General features: G+C 33.2%; 1 protein-coding gene across 9 annotated transcripts; it reads left to right on the top strand.

Moving 5' to 3' along the window:
* Nucleotides 1–4912: 4912 nt before the first annotated feature.
* LOC136220131 (uncharacterized) lies at nucleotides 4913–17425 on the top strand. 9 transcript variants are annotated; one of them, XR_010684398.1, is made up of 9 exons: nucleotides 4913–5095; nucleotides 5742–5808; nucleotides 6925–7005; nucleotides 11556–11823; nucleotides 12502–12631; nucleotides 14011–14979; nucleotides 15079–15280; nucleotides 15373–15545; nucleotides 16796–17425. XR_010684398.1 is itself a non-coding variant. In XM_066007845.1 (8 exons), exons 6-8 carry the CDS (start codon nucleotides 14906–14908, stop codon nucleotides 16822–16824), a joined length of 276 nt encoding a protein of 91 aa, XP_065863917.1. In that variant the 5' UTR covers nucleotides 4913–5095; nucleotides 5742–5808; nucleotides 6925–7005; nucleotides 11556–11823; nucleotides 12502–12631; nucleotides 14011–14905; the 3' UTR covers nucleotides 16825–17425. The 9 variants fall into 9 exon arrangements, 8 of the variants coding, with proteins under 8 accessions (XP_065863917.1, XP_065863912.1, XP_065863913.1 ...); XM_066007845.1 differs by lacking the exon at nucleotides 15079–15280; XM_066007840.1 differs by lacking the exons at nucleotides 15079–15280; nucleotides 15373–15545 and having other exon boundaries at nucleotides 5746–5808.
* Nucleotides 17426–19149: the final 1724 nt, after the last annotated feature.

The following is a 19149-nucleotide window of genomic DNA, read 5'->3' as shown; positions in this document are numbered from 1 at the left end:
TTCTTATTTTATAATTACAACAACAACAACAAAGCCTTAGTCCCGAAATGATTTGGGGTCGGCTAACATGAACCATCATATACAACCGTGAAATCAAGTCGTGTCAGCGACACAAATTTGCTCCCTCCACTCCGTCCTATCCACTACCATATTTTCCTCAATTCCCAGTAAACTCATATCACTCTCGATCATCCTCCTCCAAGTTTGCTTAGGTCTTCCCCTACCCCTCACCACTACATCCCTTTGCCACTCTTCGGTTCTCCTAACCAGCGCATCAAGCGCTCTACGTCTCACATGGCCAAACCACCTTAGTCGGTTTTCTCTCATTTTATTAACTTTATTAGATGAAATGTGAATTTGATACAAGTTTACAGAGAACAAGAAGCATGGAAACTTTCGCCGGCTTGCAAGTGAACGGGTTGTCAATCCTTTCCTTGGGTTTCGTTAGAGTTTGTCAGACTCCGGGGCGGATCCTCTACTAAATCTTCTCGCTGAATCTTCGGAATAGAGACTAGTCTATCTACTACCAAAATGTAAACTAATATGAACAAATCTAAATGCTACTGTGTTTGTAATTATTTAATAAACAATGCGTGTACATCATATTGCTTTTTACAGAATCGAACTTCTAACTCTGAATCGCTTGACTCAGAATTTCTGCATTAATTCTATACTAATCTTCTCTTCAATTTTCTATATATCTTCAACTCTGAAATCAACTCTTTATTTATAGATGTTGAAGAGTCGAGTTTAAGGAACGTGTCTGCTACGAAGATGCGTTCTTATCCAATCGAACGGACGCGTTTCTTTGTGAACGAACGTGTACATATGGCTCCTTCAGAATTTCTGCTCTTACCGAGAATGTAAATTCTCGACCGAGAATGGGGGAGCAAATATTTAGCCTTCGAAAATGGTAAGGGGAGAATCTGGCGACGCGTGTCGCGACCGAGAATGGAGGATTCTCAGTCGCGACACGGGATTAATTTCCACTGTCTTGACTTCGTCCTCGTCCTTGTTTCGGTGTGTTTGATCTTCGTCGTCTTTGACTCCTTTTGTAGGGTTTTTATTCTGTTTTTAACCTATTTTCGTTCCTATTTGGATTTTACCAAATATTTAGGTACCTTACAAGAAAGAAACATATTCGAAAGTAAAAGTATTCTAAACAGGTATAAATAGTATGAATTCGAAGCAAAACTGATGTAAATACTAATGATATTTTAGGTATTTTGGGCTTAACACGAAGCTAGTGGCCGAGGATGCTTCTACCCTCCCAAGGTTTGGACTGCCTCTGCCTCTGATTTCATAGACAACATTCTACTCCCTCGAAGTGGCAGTGTCCTACGGAAGGATCCTTTGCATGCAACAGAGGTGTTAGAATCTTCCTACAAGAAGGTCATTGTTCGATGAGTTTTATTCTTCAAGATCACCGGGGCTCTTATATTTTTGCTTCTAATGCCCACTAGAAGGTGTATTTAATCATAGCCTCTTATTTTTCTTCAAAAGTTTGATATGGTTTCTTTAGTGCAACAAAACTACTTAACAAGGTTTGCTAATTTTATTTATCTCTTTCTCTTTTTCATTCATCTCCATTTTTTTATAACAGACTCTCCTTTTATTACTATCATTATTATTATTTATTCAATTATATTTATTATTGAATTAAGGTGCAAAAATACCCCTAACGTTTTGGGTCATAAGCAATTTTACCCCTAACGTTTAAAATTATGCAATTTTACCCTTAACATTGATAAATTGAGTCAATTTCAGCCACTATTATAAAACACAGATATTTTTGTTCCTTATTCTACAGCAATTGCATAACAGTTCGTTCTAAAAAGAGTATTTCATGTTTTTTTGTAATCAATGGTAGTGTATGCTCCATGGAAACCAGATACATCCTTACCAATTTTGTACCAATGACAGGATGCTATTTGGTCATTCACATCAGGACCTTCCTTCTTCCACTGATTATAGTAACTTGCAATTTTCTTTCAATAATCCCTCTTTACTTGATCTGTGTCCACAATTGGATTTGTGGTTATTATCAGCCAACTCTGGCATAAATGTACATCACGTACATTGGTCCACTTCATTTTTGCTGATTTTTGATTGTTTGCATTTGGTTCCCAAACTATTGGAACTTCAGACTCCGCAACGGAACCGGTATTCGGAGATTCGTCTAGCATGGTGGACGATCCGAAACTGTCTCTTCTCATATTTTCAAGAACTGTATATGGTTCTTGAGGATACAGGGTACGAGGAAAGTACACCGACATCATTGGCCAAGTACCTGCTGCATTCACACGGGGGAAGTAACCGTCGGGATTATAGTACATCAGAGGACTCGAAGCATATGGCATATTAGGATCATATTGAAAATTACGTGGAATAGGTCGGATTGGAGAACTTTGAGAACTATAAGTATTTGGGGTTGGGTTTTGGGAATTTGGATTCGATGCGTTTTGAGAATTTGGAACGTAAGAGTAATATTGACGGTATTCATCATTGGAATCCATCTCAAATAAATGTATTAAGAGTAGAAGAAGGTTTAAATTGAATGTGATTTTTATGGGTTAAATGAGATGTTTTACAGTATATAAAAAAAATTACCGTTTTAATTCTACCGTTGATAAAAACAAATAATGAAAAGACTATACATATAAATATTACCGTTGGCTGTCATGTTTAATTTGAAATCCAAAATAAAAAATACTCATTTCACAATTTACATACAACACTTTCATTGTATTTTATATTTTAAAAATAGAAAGGTTGAGACAAACATATGTTGCACGCATAGGAAAATTGGAGGGCCCACCACTCAAGCATATGAAATAAAAAAAAAGCAGGTATTGACGCGCCAATTATATTGCGTGAATAGGACTTTGCTTTGGAGATTTGGCGGTGTACAATCAGCTGTCACTTGCACGTCATTTTTCTTTTAAACCATTTCTTCCTAGAGAGTCGTTGGATTGGGCGACTCGCCCAATCCCAGCGACAATCATTTTTTCTTCTCTACTGGTTGGAAGTACCCACCTAATTACAAATTGGTCCAAAACAGTACCACTAGAGTTGCTCTTAGTGCAACAACCTACTTAACAAGGTTTGCTAATTTTATTTATCTCTTTCTCTTTTCGCTCGTCTCCATTTTTTTTATAAGAGATTCTCCTTTTATTATTATCATTATTATTATTTATTCAATTATATTTATTATTGGATTAAGGTGCAAAAATACCCCTAACGTTTTGGTCATAAGCAATTTTACCCTTAACATTGATAAAATGAGTCAATTTCAGACACTATTATAAAACAAAAATATTTTTGTTCCTTATTCTACAGCAATTGCATAACAATTCGTTCTAAAAAGAGGATTCCATGTTTTTTATAATTTAATAATAGAATTGGAGATTAATATTTGTAAATTCGGTGGGTTTTTTTTATTTTTTTTGTCTAATTTGTACAAAAAGATAATATATTTTTTATTATTTCTTTTCACATTCCAACATATGTTTGTGATTTGTTACTAATAAAAGATGCACGTGTGAAGTGTAGATGACAAGATTCATGACCGAGAATACAGTTTGATGAATTATTTTTCAAATTAACTAAATTTATCAACGTTAGAGGTAAAATTGCTATTGGCTTCCGATGTTAAGAATAAAATTACACTATTTTAGACGTTAAAAGTAAAATTGCTCCTGACCCAAAATGTTTTTTTTTTTTGCACCTTAACCCTTTATTATTACCTCTTCATTTTCTCTTATTACAATTATTATTTACTTATTTATTTATTATCATCCCTTCTATTTTTTCTTATATATATTTTCATATAAATTATTAATTAATTATTTTTCTTTAACACTATCTTAACTAATTTTATGTATTAATTGTATAACCCTAAATTTTAGCCAATGTAAATACAATTTTATAAATGGTAGTTAAAATATTCTTTGAATGTTCTATTAGACTCTTCTAATTTATAACCTAAATTATAGCCCTTGGTATGGCTTTGTACCTTTTATATATTCTTGTCAAATCAATAATATAATCACGAATAATTATTTTCGGTTTCCATTTCCATTTTTCCTTTGTAATCCCTCTAACCTCCTCTTATACTATTGGATTTCCACTTTCTCATATCAGTATGCAATTTTTATAGACTCTAGTTTTAATTTCGGTTACATAATAAATGAAATAGCAGTAAATCAATACGTTTAAATTTTCTATTAACTAGGATAAAATTGATATTATTCTAAGTATAATATATTTCAAATATTTTGGAAAATTTACATAAAAAAATTTAAAAAAATTATTTATAATTATATCAAGTAATAATTTCAATTATGTCAAACTAACTAAATTATTATTTTTAATATATATTAAGTACTAAGGTTTATAAATTAATGTCTAGGATTTGTTAATTGGAATCTAAAATTCTTAAATTAAAATATAAAATTATATTTTATTTATCTCAATATTCTAATTTCTCTCAGAATTTGGGGGTTGGGTCGTCTTTTTCTGCAGAGCTTTGGGGGATCGTGTCTGGCCTGAGACTAGCGAAGAGTCTGGGGTGAATAAGCTTCTTGTGGAATCTGATAACCTTGAAGCAGTCAAGTTGATCTCTGAAAGCAGTGTCATTTGCCTTAATAGCCTCAACTTAGTTAAAGGCATTAAAAGGATTAGTTCCTCATTTGACTCTATTAGTTTTGCTCATGTTTATAGAGAGCAAAATCGTGTTGCTGACCGTCTAGTGGAATAAGGGCATTCTAGAATGCTGGGTCTCTCTTTCTTTTCGTCTCCTCCGTCCTTCATCTCTGCTCCGATTTTTATGTAAAAAAATCTAATTTTATAATTAAATACGATTTTTATGTAAAAAAATCTAAATATTCTTTATAAACTTATATTAGACACAGCACATATTCCTATCTCCACTCCACCGCCACCTCCACCTCCACCTCCACCTCGCACCATTTTATTAGGTTTCAGTTCAGCCTCCCTTTCCTCTGTTATTCACTCTTACCGATCTCCAGTCATTCCACTTCTCCCAGTTCTCACGGCGCCGGAAACAGGGAGCGGCTTCTCCTGGTGACCGTATGTGAGTTCTTCAGCTTCTTTCTTCCTTTCGTTTTTGTTTTCCTGTTTTAATTCGTTTACTGTTAAACTTCTTTGTGGTAGTTTTGCTGATCTGATTGCTGTGCTCCCATCTGCTAAAACAAAATATGGAAATTGTTTATCTGCTGTGCGGAAGCGGAATATTGTAAATCTCCATAATCTGCATTGAAATTGGTGTTAATTGGTTTTAGTATAGTTTGTTAATCTATTTTAGTTGTTGAGATTTATGGAATTATGTTCTTTTAGTGGCTCTAGATTTCATCATCACCTTTGCTGCTGCCTTTAGTTCTTCATTGAGTTGCTGTTTACTTGTAACTTTTAGAGCAATTTTACGGAAAGAAAGAGTACAAGAAGAATGCAAGTTTTGGATGTCTGTGTGAGAGATCTTTCATTAATGGATATGATGTGGATTAATTTTGTACCTTTGGAATGAATTTATTGCTACTGTGTTGTGTTCACTCTTTTGTTTTTCTGTGGGTACTTTTAGTTGCCATGTGTATAAGAGTTAAAATATGGAAAATAACTATGAAGTGAAACAACTTTGTGCTTGAGAATTGAATAATATTAACGATGGAGCTTCCCAATTGGTAATGTGCATTGTGTTGGTGACATTAATTTTCTTGGTTCAGGTAGTTTCGTGCCCCTGTGCACTGGGCCTTGCCACACCCACATCAATTCTGGTTGGAACTTCACAGGGTATTTTGTCTAACTTCATCAATATTTTTAAGCTAAATACTCTGCACAATAAGCTTACAGCAAACCACAATTAACTGCCGGTGATACATGGAGTAGCCAAGGGCGAGTTTGTGGTAGTATGACTCTGAGAACTGTTCTTGGGTACTGGAATTATCATTTATAAATTATAAAGTTTACAATTTTAACTTGATTTCCTACTTGACATCGAAAGTTTGATTTTCATTCTTTCCAGTTTCTCACCGTTGTCATGTTTAATACCAAGACTATCGCAATATGGGGTGTGTTTTAGGGAAATTGTTTCAGCTGCTTATGGAATTATGAATTATAAATAATTTTCATGGTATTTTTAGGTGATTATGGAATTATGAATTATGGATAATTTTGATGGTATTTTTAGGTGATTATGGAATTATGAAGTATGGATAATTTTGTTGGTATTTTGTTGGAATTATGAATAAACGGGTAAACGGGGATTCCCCATACCCGCGGTTTCCCCATGGGGCGGGGACGGGGAATCCCCGTTTAGGCGGGCACGGGGATGGGAAACCAAATCCCCGCCCTGTTTACATCCCTAATCCAGATATGCTCAAGTGGCCCAAAGGCTCCAAACCAAAATCATTTTCTCTATAAATATCTTTATGTTGCCGTAGTCTTCCTCGTCCCCTCTTTCTAGTATCTTCTCTCATCCGTTTGTCTGTGCCTTTGAAATTTAGAACTCAGCTTTCTCCCTCTAACCCTCCCTTCTTCTCTTCAATTCCGACTGGTACGTTTTTCGTATATTTTCAAGGTTTTTAATTTTTAGTGTATGCTTCTATTTCCTTGATCTTCCTTTTTATTTTCGTTACCTGATTTTTTGATCTCCTCATCCTCTCCCAAGCAGTTCTATTGGAATTTAAGAAGTAAGACGATTCGAAGAGATCATTTGATAATTTGAAATTGCTTTCTTCTTGTGATATTTCATTGTCTCTATTTTCTTGCAGTCTTCTATTTTTATGTACTAGGAATTAGGTTTTTATACTCTTTATAGTTTTATCCTCCTCAATTTGAATTTAATTTAATTTGACATATACTTCTACTGGTTCTATAATTTCTTTCCTTTTCAATTTTAATATACAGAGATGCATCTCAATCTATTGAAGATAGCGACTGGTGAGCCATACAACACTATTTGGCATGGAAGGTATAGGAAAAAAATAGGTATGAGATTATAACTTATAAATAAAGCTGAATTATAAAATTACATTTTGTGTGTGTATGCGTTTTGCGATTGTATTTGCTCATTGCTTCTATTTTTCATATGTTTTCATCCAAGCCTTTTTATTTTCTTTTGTTTGGTTAGGGTTCAAGAGAATGGTTTTATTAGTATATTTTTTTTGCTTTTGTATTTTTGGTAATCGGATTTAGGGCCCGTTTGTTTTACCTACTGTTTGCTGTTTGCTGGTTGCTGTTGGAAAAAGCTGCTTTTGCAAAAAGCAGAGATTCTCTGCTTTTGTAAAAGGCTGCTTTTCAGGTGTAAAAGGCAAACAGGAGATCACTAACCAAACACTTAATGCTGCTTTTCAACTGTAAAAGACAAACGGGAGAAACCTAACCAAACACCTAAAACTCTGCCTTTTAAAATGAAAAGGCAAACAGGAGGTGAAAAGTAGGTAAACAAACACCCCCTTAGTTTATTACAATCGAATATTCCACGTACAATTTATATTTCGATCTGCCCATGGAGATTCTACATTGAAACCAAGTTCTATGGGGCAAAGAGTGAGAGAGAACGGTTCGCAACTCCTGCTTGGTTTAATACAACAATCATTTCTATGATTCTAACTACGATTGGATTTAGGGTCGCAAGGAAGGGTCGGTTGACCTGTGACTTGGGGGAGAAATAAAAAAAATTGAAAATTACTGACAAAACATTGTCGCTAAATTCGAGCATGTATGTGTTAATTTGGTACACATGTCTCATTATTATTCGACATATTACACACTAGAGGTCTAATTTAGTCAAGTATAGATTTGTCATAGGTTAATGTGAAAGTTTAGGTTGGCAACAGAATAAAAATTTCCTAGTTTTAGGGTATATTTATGTATTAAGCTTTAGATCACATAGGGATAAAGTGAGCTTTTAAATATGTCCAAGAATCATGTATTCTTTGTTATCTCGTATATTGTTCATGAATTTTACTAGAGATGATGATAACCCTTATTTTTCTTATACTCATATGCTTCATTACTCTTCAATTTTCTTAATCTTGTACTCTTATACGATTCGATTTAGCTCTATTTTGAACTGAATCTATAGGGCAAATCTAAACTATAACAGAAGCTTACTCTTCGCAATTTGAATCATACCATTCAATTCTATTCAACTCTATTTCGAGGCGGTTCCTCATCACCGTTCATCTAAAACTTCAACAACACTAACTACTAAACTCACTCTCCTTCGGTCCGATTGTTATTTATGAAGTGATCAACTCAAACTAGTTCTATTTGATCATTATCAGGTTGACAACAAGGGAAACACACTTAGTCAGAAATTCAAACTCTTCATCTCCACTAAGTTATTAAACGGAGACCAATTTATGAACTAGTTTTATTAGGATATGCATTAGATTTGAATTGTAAGTAATTGATTGATATGTTTCTTTTTTGACATTAAAATTGCATTTCTAGACTAATATTTGATAGTATTTTGAATTCAACATTTATAGTATTATGAATTTGAACCGAATCATACGATTCGATTCACGAGTCAAATCTCAATTTGACAATTGGCTTCTTTTGGATTGATGTGTTTGTGAATTACATACAATGTACCTTTTCCCTTATATAGGTCACTCTAGCAAATTAGTTTTTTCCCCAAATATAAGTCATTCTAGGATTCGAAGAATTTTTAGTTTAGTTTTTCGGTCTAAGCATTGAATTTTTATATTGGTACATGTGTTTTTTTAATATTCCAAGACTTATTCCCCAATAATGACATGAGAGAGAATTTTTTTTAAGTTAACCTTTGTAAATTTATTAATTTGACTCTATATTAATTATAATTTTTAATTTGTGATCCTAGAATGACACATATAAGGGAATGAAATGTTGACTTATATAAGGGAATGGAGGGAGTAGTACTTGTAATTAGATTAATCTTGTAATACCATAAATAGTAATGTATGGTTTATCTAAATGCTCTTGTAATTGAATTCTCTTATATGCCCATAGATAGTGTTCGTTTGTCATTTGTTACCCGTATTGGGATTGCTTATGCATTACATAGAGTACTAATACTTGAACATTAAAATATTATTTAGTATTTTTTTATATTTTTTAAATATTATTTAAAAGTTAATTTATTTTTACAATATAATCAAAGTTTACTTAGCTTAAATACTAACTTTCACGATTCTGTTACTTACACTGGATGATTCATGTTGTCTGATTTGATTTAAGATAACACATCACCTTGCCCGTTGTATACGCAGCGAGTGATAATCTCGGAGCTTAAACAGTCCAATAAAAGCTCTATTATCCTTCAATATTTGTTTTGAGTTTAGGAATAGTTTGAGAGCCATCATTAACAAATTCAAATGTAAATCCACACTTGTCGTGGTTTGATGTTCCTTTTGTGATGTAAAATCAAATATATTAAATCTATAACTTAGTTTCATTTGTAGAATTAAATATATTTGGGTTAAAACCATACTGTATGTTTGATGTTTTGCCTTATTTTAGAATATGAGAACTTATCATCCAGTTTAAAACTAATTCTTTTGATTGATTAAGGCAATCCTGAATGCTCAAGTGTTGTACATCTATACCACTCGAGTTTAACCGAAGTTCGAGCCAATTAACTGTTTCATGATATTGACAAATATCTGCAATTTAAAAAATAAAATCCAAATTTTATTTTACATATAAAATTGTATGAATGACTAAGAAATCAAACAATTAATACTTATTGTCAATTTGCTTCTAAGGTTTAGGCATAAATTTTCTTCCATTGATCTAGTCTTTTTAGCATGAATTTTAGAAATACAAATGAGGAATTTCTCCTTATGTGTATTTCTGACATTCAGACATTCATCCCAGGATTAATGGTCGAAAATTTATGCCTAAACCTTAGAAGCAAATTGACAGTAAGTATTAATTGTTTGATTTCTTAGTCATTTATTCAATTTTAGATTTTATTTTTTAAATCGCAGATATCACGCACGCAACAGTTAATTGCCTCAAAGTATAGTTGAATTTGAGTGGTATATATGTGCAGTGCCTGAGCAATCAAGCAAAAGATTTGTAAAAGCGTTTTAAACTGACTGAAAACAAGTGGGGTAACAATTGATGATGAGTTCCTTTATTCTGGAATAAAGCAAGACATCAAACCTTTGGTATGGTTGTAACTTAAACATATTTAATTCTACACATGAAACTAGCATATGGATTTAAAAACTAAAACATATTTGATTTCGCATTAGGACTGGAACATCAAACCACGATACAAGTGTGACCTTACATTTGAATTTGTTAATGATAGAACCCCTCAAAACTATTTCTAAACTCAAATAAATATTGAAGGATGGTGGAGCTTTTATTGGACTGTTTAAGCTCCGAGGTGATTAATCGGCCCTTGGAAAATGGGTATAGAACGGGTATGTAAGGTGTTACCTTACACTGAATCAGATAGCATGAATCATACGGTGTTGGTAATAGGATGGGGAAAGAATAGTGAAGAGATTTTTATTTTTTAGATACTAAGTAAACTTTGATCATATTATAAAGTTAAATTAACTTTTAGATAATGTTTAAGTATTACTATAAATTTATATTATTGCTAATAATCACAAGTATTAGTTGTAAAACAAGTACAATAGTAACCCAAGTTTGAACTCGTGTCTCTACCTATTTTTTTTAATTAAATGAGTGAAACATTGATTGAACCACTCAATGTGACTTGTTTGCGGTTAAACCGGTTGGTTCAAACAGTTTGATTTGTTTGACATCCAAAAACTCAACATCAATCGGATCGAAAACTTGACCGGTTTGTGGTCGTAGCGATGGTTCGGTTTTCACAAATGTGATTAAAACTGATTGGTTTGAATTGGGCATTTAGCCCCTGAACTTTTTTAAAGTGATCTATTAGCCTCCTGAACTTGCTTACAGTCTACACATTGCATGGTCAGTTGGCGTTTTGGAACAAGTTCAGGGGACAGGATGTATCGAGCCTAATTAAATTTTGATATGTTTTCTTTTACAAAAGTTGCTTTTGGATTGCTTTGTTTTAATGGTAACCAAAGCCATACATACAATTCTTTACCTCATCAGCTTGCCTAGTAACTTTCTATTGGAGTTTGTAATATCTTTGAGGCGCTCTTTCTTAACAAGATACATAAGTCATTCTAGTTTCCAAGAATTTTAGTTTAGTTTTTCGGTCCAAACATTGTATTTTTATCTTGATTTTCAATGTATTTATGTGTTCTCTAATATTCCAGCGCTTATTTTCCAACCATTAAATGAGAATTTTTTTACATCCTAGAATGACTTTTATAATGTAATAGTTGGAGTATTCAATATCATATTTTCCAACTATTTCATTCCATTCCTTGCATGTTTCTGCAAAATAGACCTTTGATATTCTTATGATAGTTCTCTTGTAAGATTTTTTTTCTTCCGAACTATTGAGCACAAAAATCCTTCACTACCTATTTCATGTAAATCTATGTGTTTGACACTTTCAATTTGTTCATTGCACTTGTATACAACAGCTTGCACAACCAGCTCCTCCAGTTCGAGGAGGACCCGTTTCCTGTCTTCCAGAGCTCGAACGCGGTCCTGTAAAAATAGCATCCTTCTTGCCACCACCTCCGGATAAATAGGAGTCAGGTGCTCCCAAAAGGCAGCTGGGGATTGTTGTCGTTCGGCCTCCTCGTTCTCGACTAAAAGAATTTCTTGATTGATTTGAGAAAGTCATCGCCCTTTGCTTTACCAAACAGAGAAAGATGTGTCCTATATGGTTTGTTATAATGTAGAAAGGTAGAGAACTTCTCCTTTTAATTAATTCGTTGCTTTTAATATAGGCTTAATACATCCTGGCCCCTGAACTTGTCACAAAACGCCAGCTGACCCTTTGAACTTCAAAATGTTTTATTGAACCCGTATACTTGCTTAAAGTGAACAGTTAAGAAAGTTTGTGGGCTAATTGGTACATTGCAGATATCCAACTGTTCACTTTAAGCAAGTAATGGCTCAATAGAACATTTTTAAATTTCAGTTGGGCACAAGATGTATTAAGTCCTCTAATGGCTCAATAGAACATATTCTAAGTTTGGCAATATCTAAGTACATCAAGGGGAAATAAGTTAAAAAAACTAACCAAGCAAATCATGACCGTTAAGTCCTCTAAGCCGTCCATTTGGTCTACTGTAAGGAAAATCAATGTCGTGAGGAGGGAAATCAGCCCTATCTTTGCTTCTAGGTATGAAACTGTTAGTTGTAGAATCTCCTGAAATATACTGCTATTGTCATTTGTATCATTTGAGTAAAATTTCCATATAAGCATATAATTCTATTGTTTCTACAGAACTTAGAATATACTAAGAAGTAACCAATGAACTGTATTGTTTCTGTCGTACTCAATTATGTCATTTTCAATATTTTGATGTTGTTTTGTATATAGTTTCTTTCTTATAATTCATCTTATATTCACGACAGGAAAAGAAGAATGGGTATACAAAGGGCAAGGTGTTGTGCGACCTTGCATCGAATCAGACAACATGAACCATGCAGTGTTGGTAATAGGATGTGTTAACACTATTTGGCATGGAAGGAATAGGAAAAAAAGGTATGATATTATAATTGATAAATAAAGTTGAATTATAAAATTACATTTTTCTAAGTGGGTTTTGCCATTGTATTGTCATTGCTTCTATTTTTCATATGCTTACATCTAATCTTGTTTTATTACTATAGTTTGTTTGCTTTTAATTTTTGATAATTGAATTTTTATTACAATGGAGACTTTACATCGGAACCAAATTCTATGGGGCGAAGAATGAGAGTGAAGGGGTCGCATCTCCTTGCTTGGTATAATACCTGAATCATTTCTGTGATTCTAATCTGGATTGGATTTAGGGGGTCGCAAGGAATGGTCTGTTGACCCGTAACTTAGGTGGGAAATAAAGAAAAATATTAAAATTACTACAAAATATCTTCGTCTAGAATTAGTCTATTACAAATTTGTGCGATGAAAAGAAGCCATGGCCGATGTTTAATCCCAAAAAAATCTATAAGTTTTCACCCAATTTCATCTATTGGCTCAACGAGTACTTTTCTCGATTTTGCTACTAATTCTAATACTTGTTTTTAATACCATTTTCTTACTTCATTGTAATTCTAACATTAAAGGATCATTTACGTTTGGTGAAACAACTGACATTGAACCTAAAAATGGGATGCTAAGTCTTTCACTTGCAAATCCTGGCAATGTTTTTGATGATGGTATTGTTAGTCCTTTAATATCTTCTGCTCCTATTCTGGAAATCAATTTCCTTTACTCCTTTTATGTCATAATAAAATAAAAAGTAAGAGTTACGCTCGATGTATTAGTTACTAGCAATGTTATTAGCAATGTTAGCAGGCTCGGACCGGGAACCGGCCAGGAAACCGGTCCGAACCACTCCGGTTATTAAGAACCGGGGTTGACCCGAAACCCGGCGGTCAGCCTACAAAACGTGTTAGATTAAGAACAGAAAAGAAAAAAACCCTAAGAAATCGATCGACTTCGTTCCTCCACGACTCCACACCTCAACTCCGCCTCAACTCCACTTGGACTTCGCCTCTGTTCCGCCTCGACTCCTCCTCTCTTCCGCCTCTCTTCCGCACCATTGCCTGTCTGTTCCGCCGATTTGTTCTGTTGCCTCCGATTTGTTCTGCCTCTGGAGGTTTGTGTTTCATTTCATATTAGTTCTGGATATTATCATATTAATATATTATCATATTATCATATTAGTTCTTTAATTTTAATTTATTAAAGTGAGTGGATATTATCATATTAGTTTAATGATTAAAGAAGTGAACTTTTGTGTCACAAAAGTTTGTGTAAATTAAATTCTTTATTGTGTGCTTTTCTTTGTGTTAGTTGTGGATATTAGACTATTATAAATTCTGGACGTTTATGTTTGTTGTAAATTCTGGAGGTTTATGTTTGTAAATTTTGTTTAGGTAATGGAATCAATGGAAAATTCTAGTGATGCTGCTAATAAGATTCAAGAACCGAATATAAGACAACGAACAGATCCAACTTGGAGATGCAAAAACACAAGTTAAATTACTTGTGGATGCTCATAGACAACACTGGGCAGAATTTGGATGCACTATCATGGGTGACGGATGGACAGACACCCGACAAAGGCCACTTATTAATTTTTTGGTATATTGCTCAAAGGGTTTGTCATTTATTAAGTCAGTTGATCTTCAGGTATATTTACAGATGCTGAAATGCAACCTATTTGGAAGATTAATGTGTTTCTTTATAATCACAAACATACATTGAACTGGTTAAGGAACCGACCTGGTTTGACAGAGATAGTGCGGCCTGGTGCTACTCGTTTTGCCACCACTTTTATTGCATTGAAGAGTCTACATGATCACAAAAATGATTTGCAAGCTTTGGTAATAAGTGATGAAATAAGTGATGAGTTCAAACAATATTTGAAGATGCCTAAAGCTAAAGATGTCAAACAAATTGTTTTAGATGAGCGGTTTTGGACCAACAGTTTCATGTTTGTCAAAGTAATGACACCTATGATGCGTTTGCTACGGATTTGTGATTCTGATGAAAAAGCAGCACTTGGTTATGTATATGAAGGGATGTATAGTGCTCGTAATGGCATAAAAGAGTTGTTTAAAAGGAAGAAGCATTTGTACAAGCCTTACACATCTATTATCAAGAAATGGTGGGATAGGATGTTGAGCCGAAATCTTCATGCCGCTGCATATTGGTTGAATCCGACTTTTCAATATGATGCAACTAATTTTTGCAACAAACCAGAGATTATGGGATTATTGATGGATGTGATTTGTAATCAGAAGCTTCTCAACAAAAAAAAGTTGGTTGATGAGATTGACATATTTCGATCAAGATCGGGAGGTTTTGCTAGAGATTTGGGTCTCGACAGTTGCAGAAACTGGGTAAGCTAATTTAAATATTTACTATTTAGTTTTGAATCAATTCCATTTTATGATGCTTTTATTAAGTTTGTATTTATTATTTAACATTACTTGTTATAGATGTATGGTGGAATTTTTTTGATTATGAAGTGCCAAACTTGCAAAAGTTGGCAATTAGAATTCTTAGTCAGACTGCTTCTTCTGGATGTGAGCGTAATTGGAGTGTGTTTGAGCGTATCCATACTAAAAAGAGAAATAGATTAGAGCATCAAAGACTTAATGATCTTGTCTATGTTCATTACAATTTGCGTTTGCGCAATAGGTATACAATTATCTTATTGAATAAGTTTAATTGCTTTGTTTAAGTTTTAATTGTATGGCAAATAGATTTATTCTAATTGTTATGTTTTATAGGTCTAATATTGGGAAGAAAATGTTTGATCTAGTTGATTATGAATCAATTGATGAAACTGAGTTTTGGATAATTGAGGATGAAAATGAAGGAGAACTTGACATGGATAATTTAGAAAATATGCTTGAAGAAGAATATCCAAAACTTGGTGATGATTCATCTCTCAATTTGGAAGGTTTGTTTATAAATGATGATGATGATGCAATATTTGATGAAAGCAATGAAGATGTTGAAAGAAATATCAATGATGATGATTGGTTTACCCTGAAAGTAATATTTGTGTCATTTTGTTTAATGAATCCATTTTTATGTCATTCTGGTTTTTGAAATTGGAGCTTAGTTTGATTCGGGTCATCAAACTGATAATGTTGATTTGGATTTATGGTTTAAATGGATTTATGGATTTATGTTTATGCTTTATTATTGTTATTTTGGTATGACGTTGAATTATTTTTTACATGCTTTATTAAAACTTCCAGGAAACAGGTTATTTATTTGTGCAAAGTTTTGTAAACAGGTATATTATCATTATTATATAAATATAAATATAATTTTAATATATATATAATTAATATATTATTTATTTATTTATTACGTCATTTGGTTCGATCAATCCGAGTCATCCGGTCCGACCAAGTGATTTGTGATCCAGTCACCAATCCGGTTCGATGTTCGGTTTGATTCTGATAACAGTGGTTATTAGGCTCAAACTGGACTGGCTGGCTGAATCAGGAACCGGCTAGGCAATCGATCTGAACCTATCCGATCATATGAATACTCAAAAACTCAGAGAGACCTGGGGTTGAACCTGGACCTGGTGTGACCCCGGGTCTCCAGTCTTGGACTCCAGTCTGCGGAAAGTGTGATTCTTCTTATCTATCTCCCCCATACAGCCACATGACTTATATCAACCTCTTTCCACCGCCTGCGTCTGTCGACATCTGCCGTTGCCTCCGCTGATTCTTCATTAAAGGCCTTTTCTAGATAGTTTAAGTTGTTAAAGCTTTGCCTTTTCTTGATTATGGAAATGATGCCTTTGTTGTTGATGAAACTCTAAATGCTTTGCTGTTGATAAAATGATACTCTAAATAATTATGCTTTGTTTAAAGCTTTGCCTTTTATTTGGTTGTACTTTTCTGGAATATGTCTTTGCTTTTCACGTACATTTTTGCTTATAGATATGCTTTGCTTTTCATGTACATTAGCTAGAAATATTTTATTTGAGTTAAATGGTTTTATTATTTATAAATAAAAGTTAATGGAAAATTCAATTGTACTAATGGTTTGGCCAATTTTAATGGTAATTATATCTGTGTCATGGTTTAATTTAATGTTCTATAACTTATGTTGTTAATTTCAGAACATGATAATAATGTTATGGTTCAATTTAATGTTCTCTAAATTATGTTGTTAATTTTTGTTTAGGTAATGAAATCAACAGAAAATTCCATTAATGCTGCTAATAAGATTCAAAACCAAACATCAGAGAAAGAACATATCCAATATCGAGATATTGTTCAGAAGGAACTAATTCAGCTGGGAAGAAAGTGCAGATATGTTTTTTTTTTGTAAAAAAGAAATTGCGGCGGGAGGAATTAATCGGATGAAGAAACATATAGCAGGGGAAAGAGGCGATCTTGGTGCTTGCAAGAAAGTTACAACGGATGCCAGATTTATACTCCAAGGATCACTGGAAGAAATTGAGAATGTCAGGGGGAATAAGAAGGCACGTGTAAGCATCAAGGAGGATAATGTTCTAATTGAAGATATTGCATCATGTCCATCAAAAAATGTTAGGTGAGATTATGTTTTTTTTTTTTTTCAAAACTGGCATTCAAGATCCTAAATAGCCTGCTTGCATGCAAAGTAAAGAAAAATGGCATGACACAGATATGGCTATTTGCTATTGCTATGTGGTTTTCAGCAAATAGGATAGCAAGTATAGGCCATGGATATAAAATTCCTATTTGGCGTGGAAGCTATAGGAAAAATATAGTTATGATATTATAACCGATAAATAAAGCTGAATTATAAAATTACATTTTTCTGTGTGTATTTTGTGACTGTATTTGCTCATTGCTTCTATTCCTCCAATTTGGTTAGGGTTCAAAAGGATGACTTTATTAGTATAGTTTGTTTGCTTTTGATATTTGGTAATCAAATTTAGTTCATTACATTGGAATATTCTATGTACGATTTCGATCCACCCATGTAGACTTTACATCGGAACTAAATTTTAATGTTTCCGACTTGTAATAATCCATTTTCGAGGTTATCGGGTTGTCCCGCATCAATTATTTTAATAATTAATCTCAATTATTGTTGTTTGGGTTTGTGATTTTGGAGAGGGAATTTTAGTTTTTGATCAAAGTTATGAGAAGGGCACAAAAGTCCAAATGGAGTGGTGATAAGTAAAATGAGGGTGGTATTTAGCAATCTACAAAAAAATTGTACTTAAAATAGAAATTTGGATTTATTTTTCGGCATAAAATGTGGTCATTTTTTAGGTCTGAGTAAGTATTATAACTATATTTATAATAAAAAAAATTATTACATAGCATGCCGTAATGCCAGTAAAGAAGTAGGAACTATCGACTAGATGAAATTCCTTTTTTGTTTTGCTCACAGGCCCTACTGAGACTTTTTATTACCAACAAAACAAGAGGCAGGAATGGATGCCTCTCTTGAGGGCAGATTGTGACGGTACATATACTAAAATAAAAAATTTGAGCCTCGTTTGGACCTGGGCCTTACACGTTCGCACTAGTGGTTTATGTCCATAGTCGGCCCTGTGAGCAAAGAGGATGGATGGTACTGATTACATAATAAGGATGGTACATATTTGGTGAGCAGTGGGTACAAGACGTTGAGAGACCTTGAGGTTTCTACTACTTCCATCTTACTTCCATCTCGACAATGCCTGGCTAGTCTCGGATATGGAAGCTCAAAGTTGCCCCCAAAGCTAAAAACTGCTTGTGGTTAGGGTCGTCTTAAATATTTTTTTAGACCCTCTACCAAATAAAAAAATTGGGTGGTATTTTTTTTTTTTTTGAAGGAAAAAAAAATTGGATGTTATTAATTAAAAAAAATTAATACTTTTATACAACAATAATGTTTCTATAAAATGAAACATCAAAATAATTGAATTTGATTTTTGATATAATAAATATAATAAAATAATTTAATTAGATAGTGTGAGAATAATAAAAATTGGATCCTTAAGACTATAGATATGTTTTAGATAAGTTAACATTCACTTAATTTTTAACATAATAAAAAATTAGTAATATATTGTATGATTAATAAAAAAATTGGCTCCTGTTAAATTTTGGGCTCTGTGTAGAGAGCTCTTTGAAGCATCTCTAATGGGGTGCTTGGAAATGTATTTGATGAGGTGGAGGATGCTAGGATGCTTGGAAGAGTGCATTGTATTGGAGTAACAAAAGTTTTTTAGATTTTTATGGCAAGGTTCCCACTTTTTGACAACTTTACTTTTTTATTATTATTAATAAATAATTTAATTTTTTTTACTTTTGGTTTAATTTTATGACAATATTATGATTAAAATAAAATATATATAAAATAATAATTTGTGAGACCGTAGTGTTAACTTTTGGAGTTGTTTGGCATTAAAGTATTTTTTTAAGTTGTCAAAAGTGACGTGGATAATAGAGAAAATAAAATATTATATTTTTAGATGGTATGTTAAGTTTTTGTAACTTTTGAAGTTGCTTGCATTGTGTCATGGGGCCAACACGATAGACCGGTATGGTGCTCAC

The sequence above is a fragment of the Euphorbia lathyris genome, chromosome 2 (assembly GCF_963576675.1).
Source record: "Euphorbia lathyris chromosome 2, ddEupLath1.1, whole genome shotgun sequence".
Lineage (NCBI taxonomy): Eukaryota > Viridiplantae > Streptophyta > Magnoliopsida > Malpighiales > Euphorbiaceae > Euphorbia > Euphorbia lathyris.
This window is presented reverse-complemented; position numbering and strand designations above follow the sequence as displayed.

What these genes read in the sequence shown, in the direction of transcription:
- LOC136220131 (XM_066007840.1), top strand. Translation starts at nt 14,287, where the DNA reads ATGCAACCTATTTGGAAGATTAATGTGTTTCTTTATAATCACAAACAT. An exon ending in TCGACAGTTGCAGAAACTGG is followed by an intron (nt 14,980 to 16,795) that starts GTAAGCTAATTT and finishes ATTTTTGTTTAG; the next exon opens with GTAATGAAATCAACAGAAAA.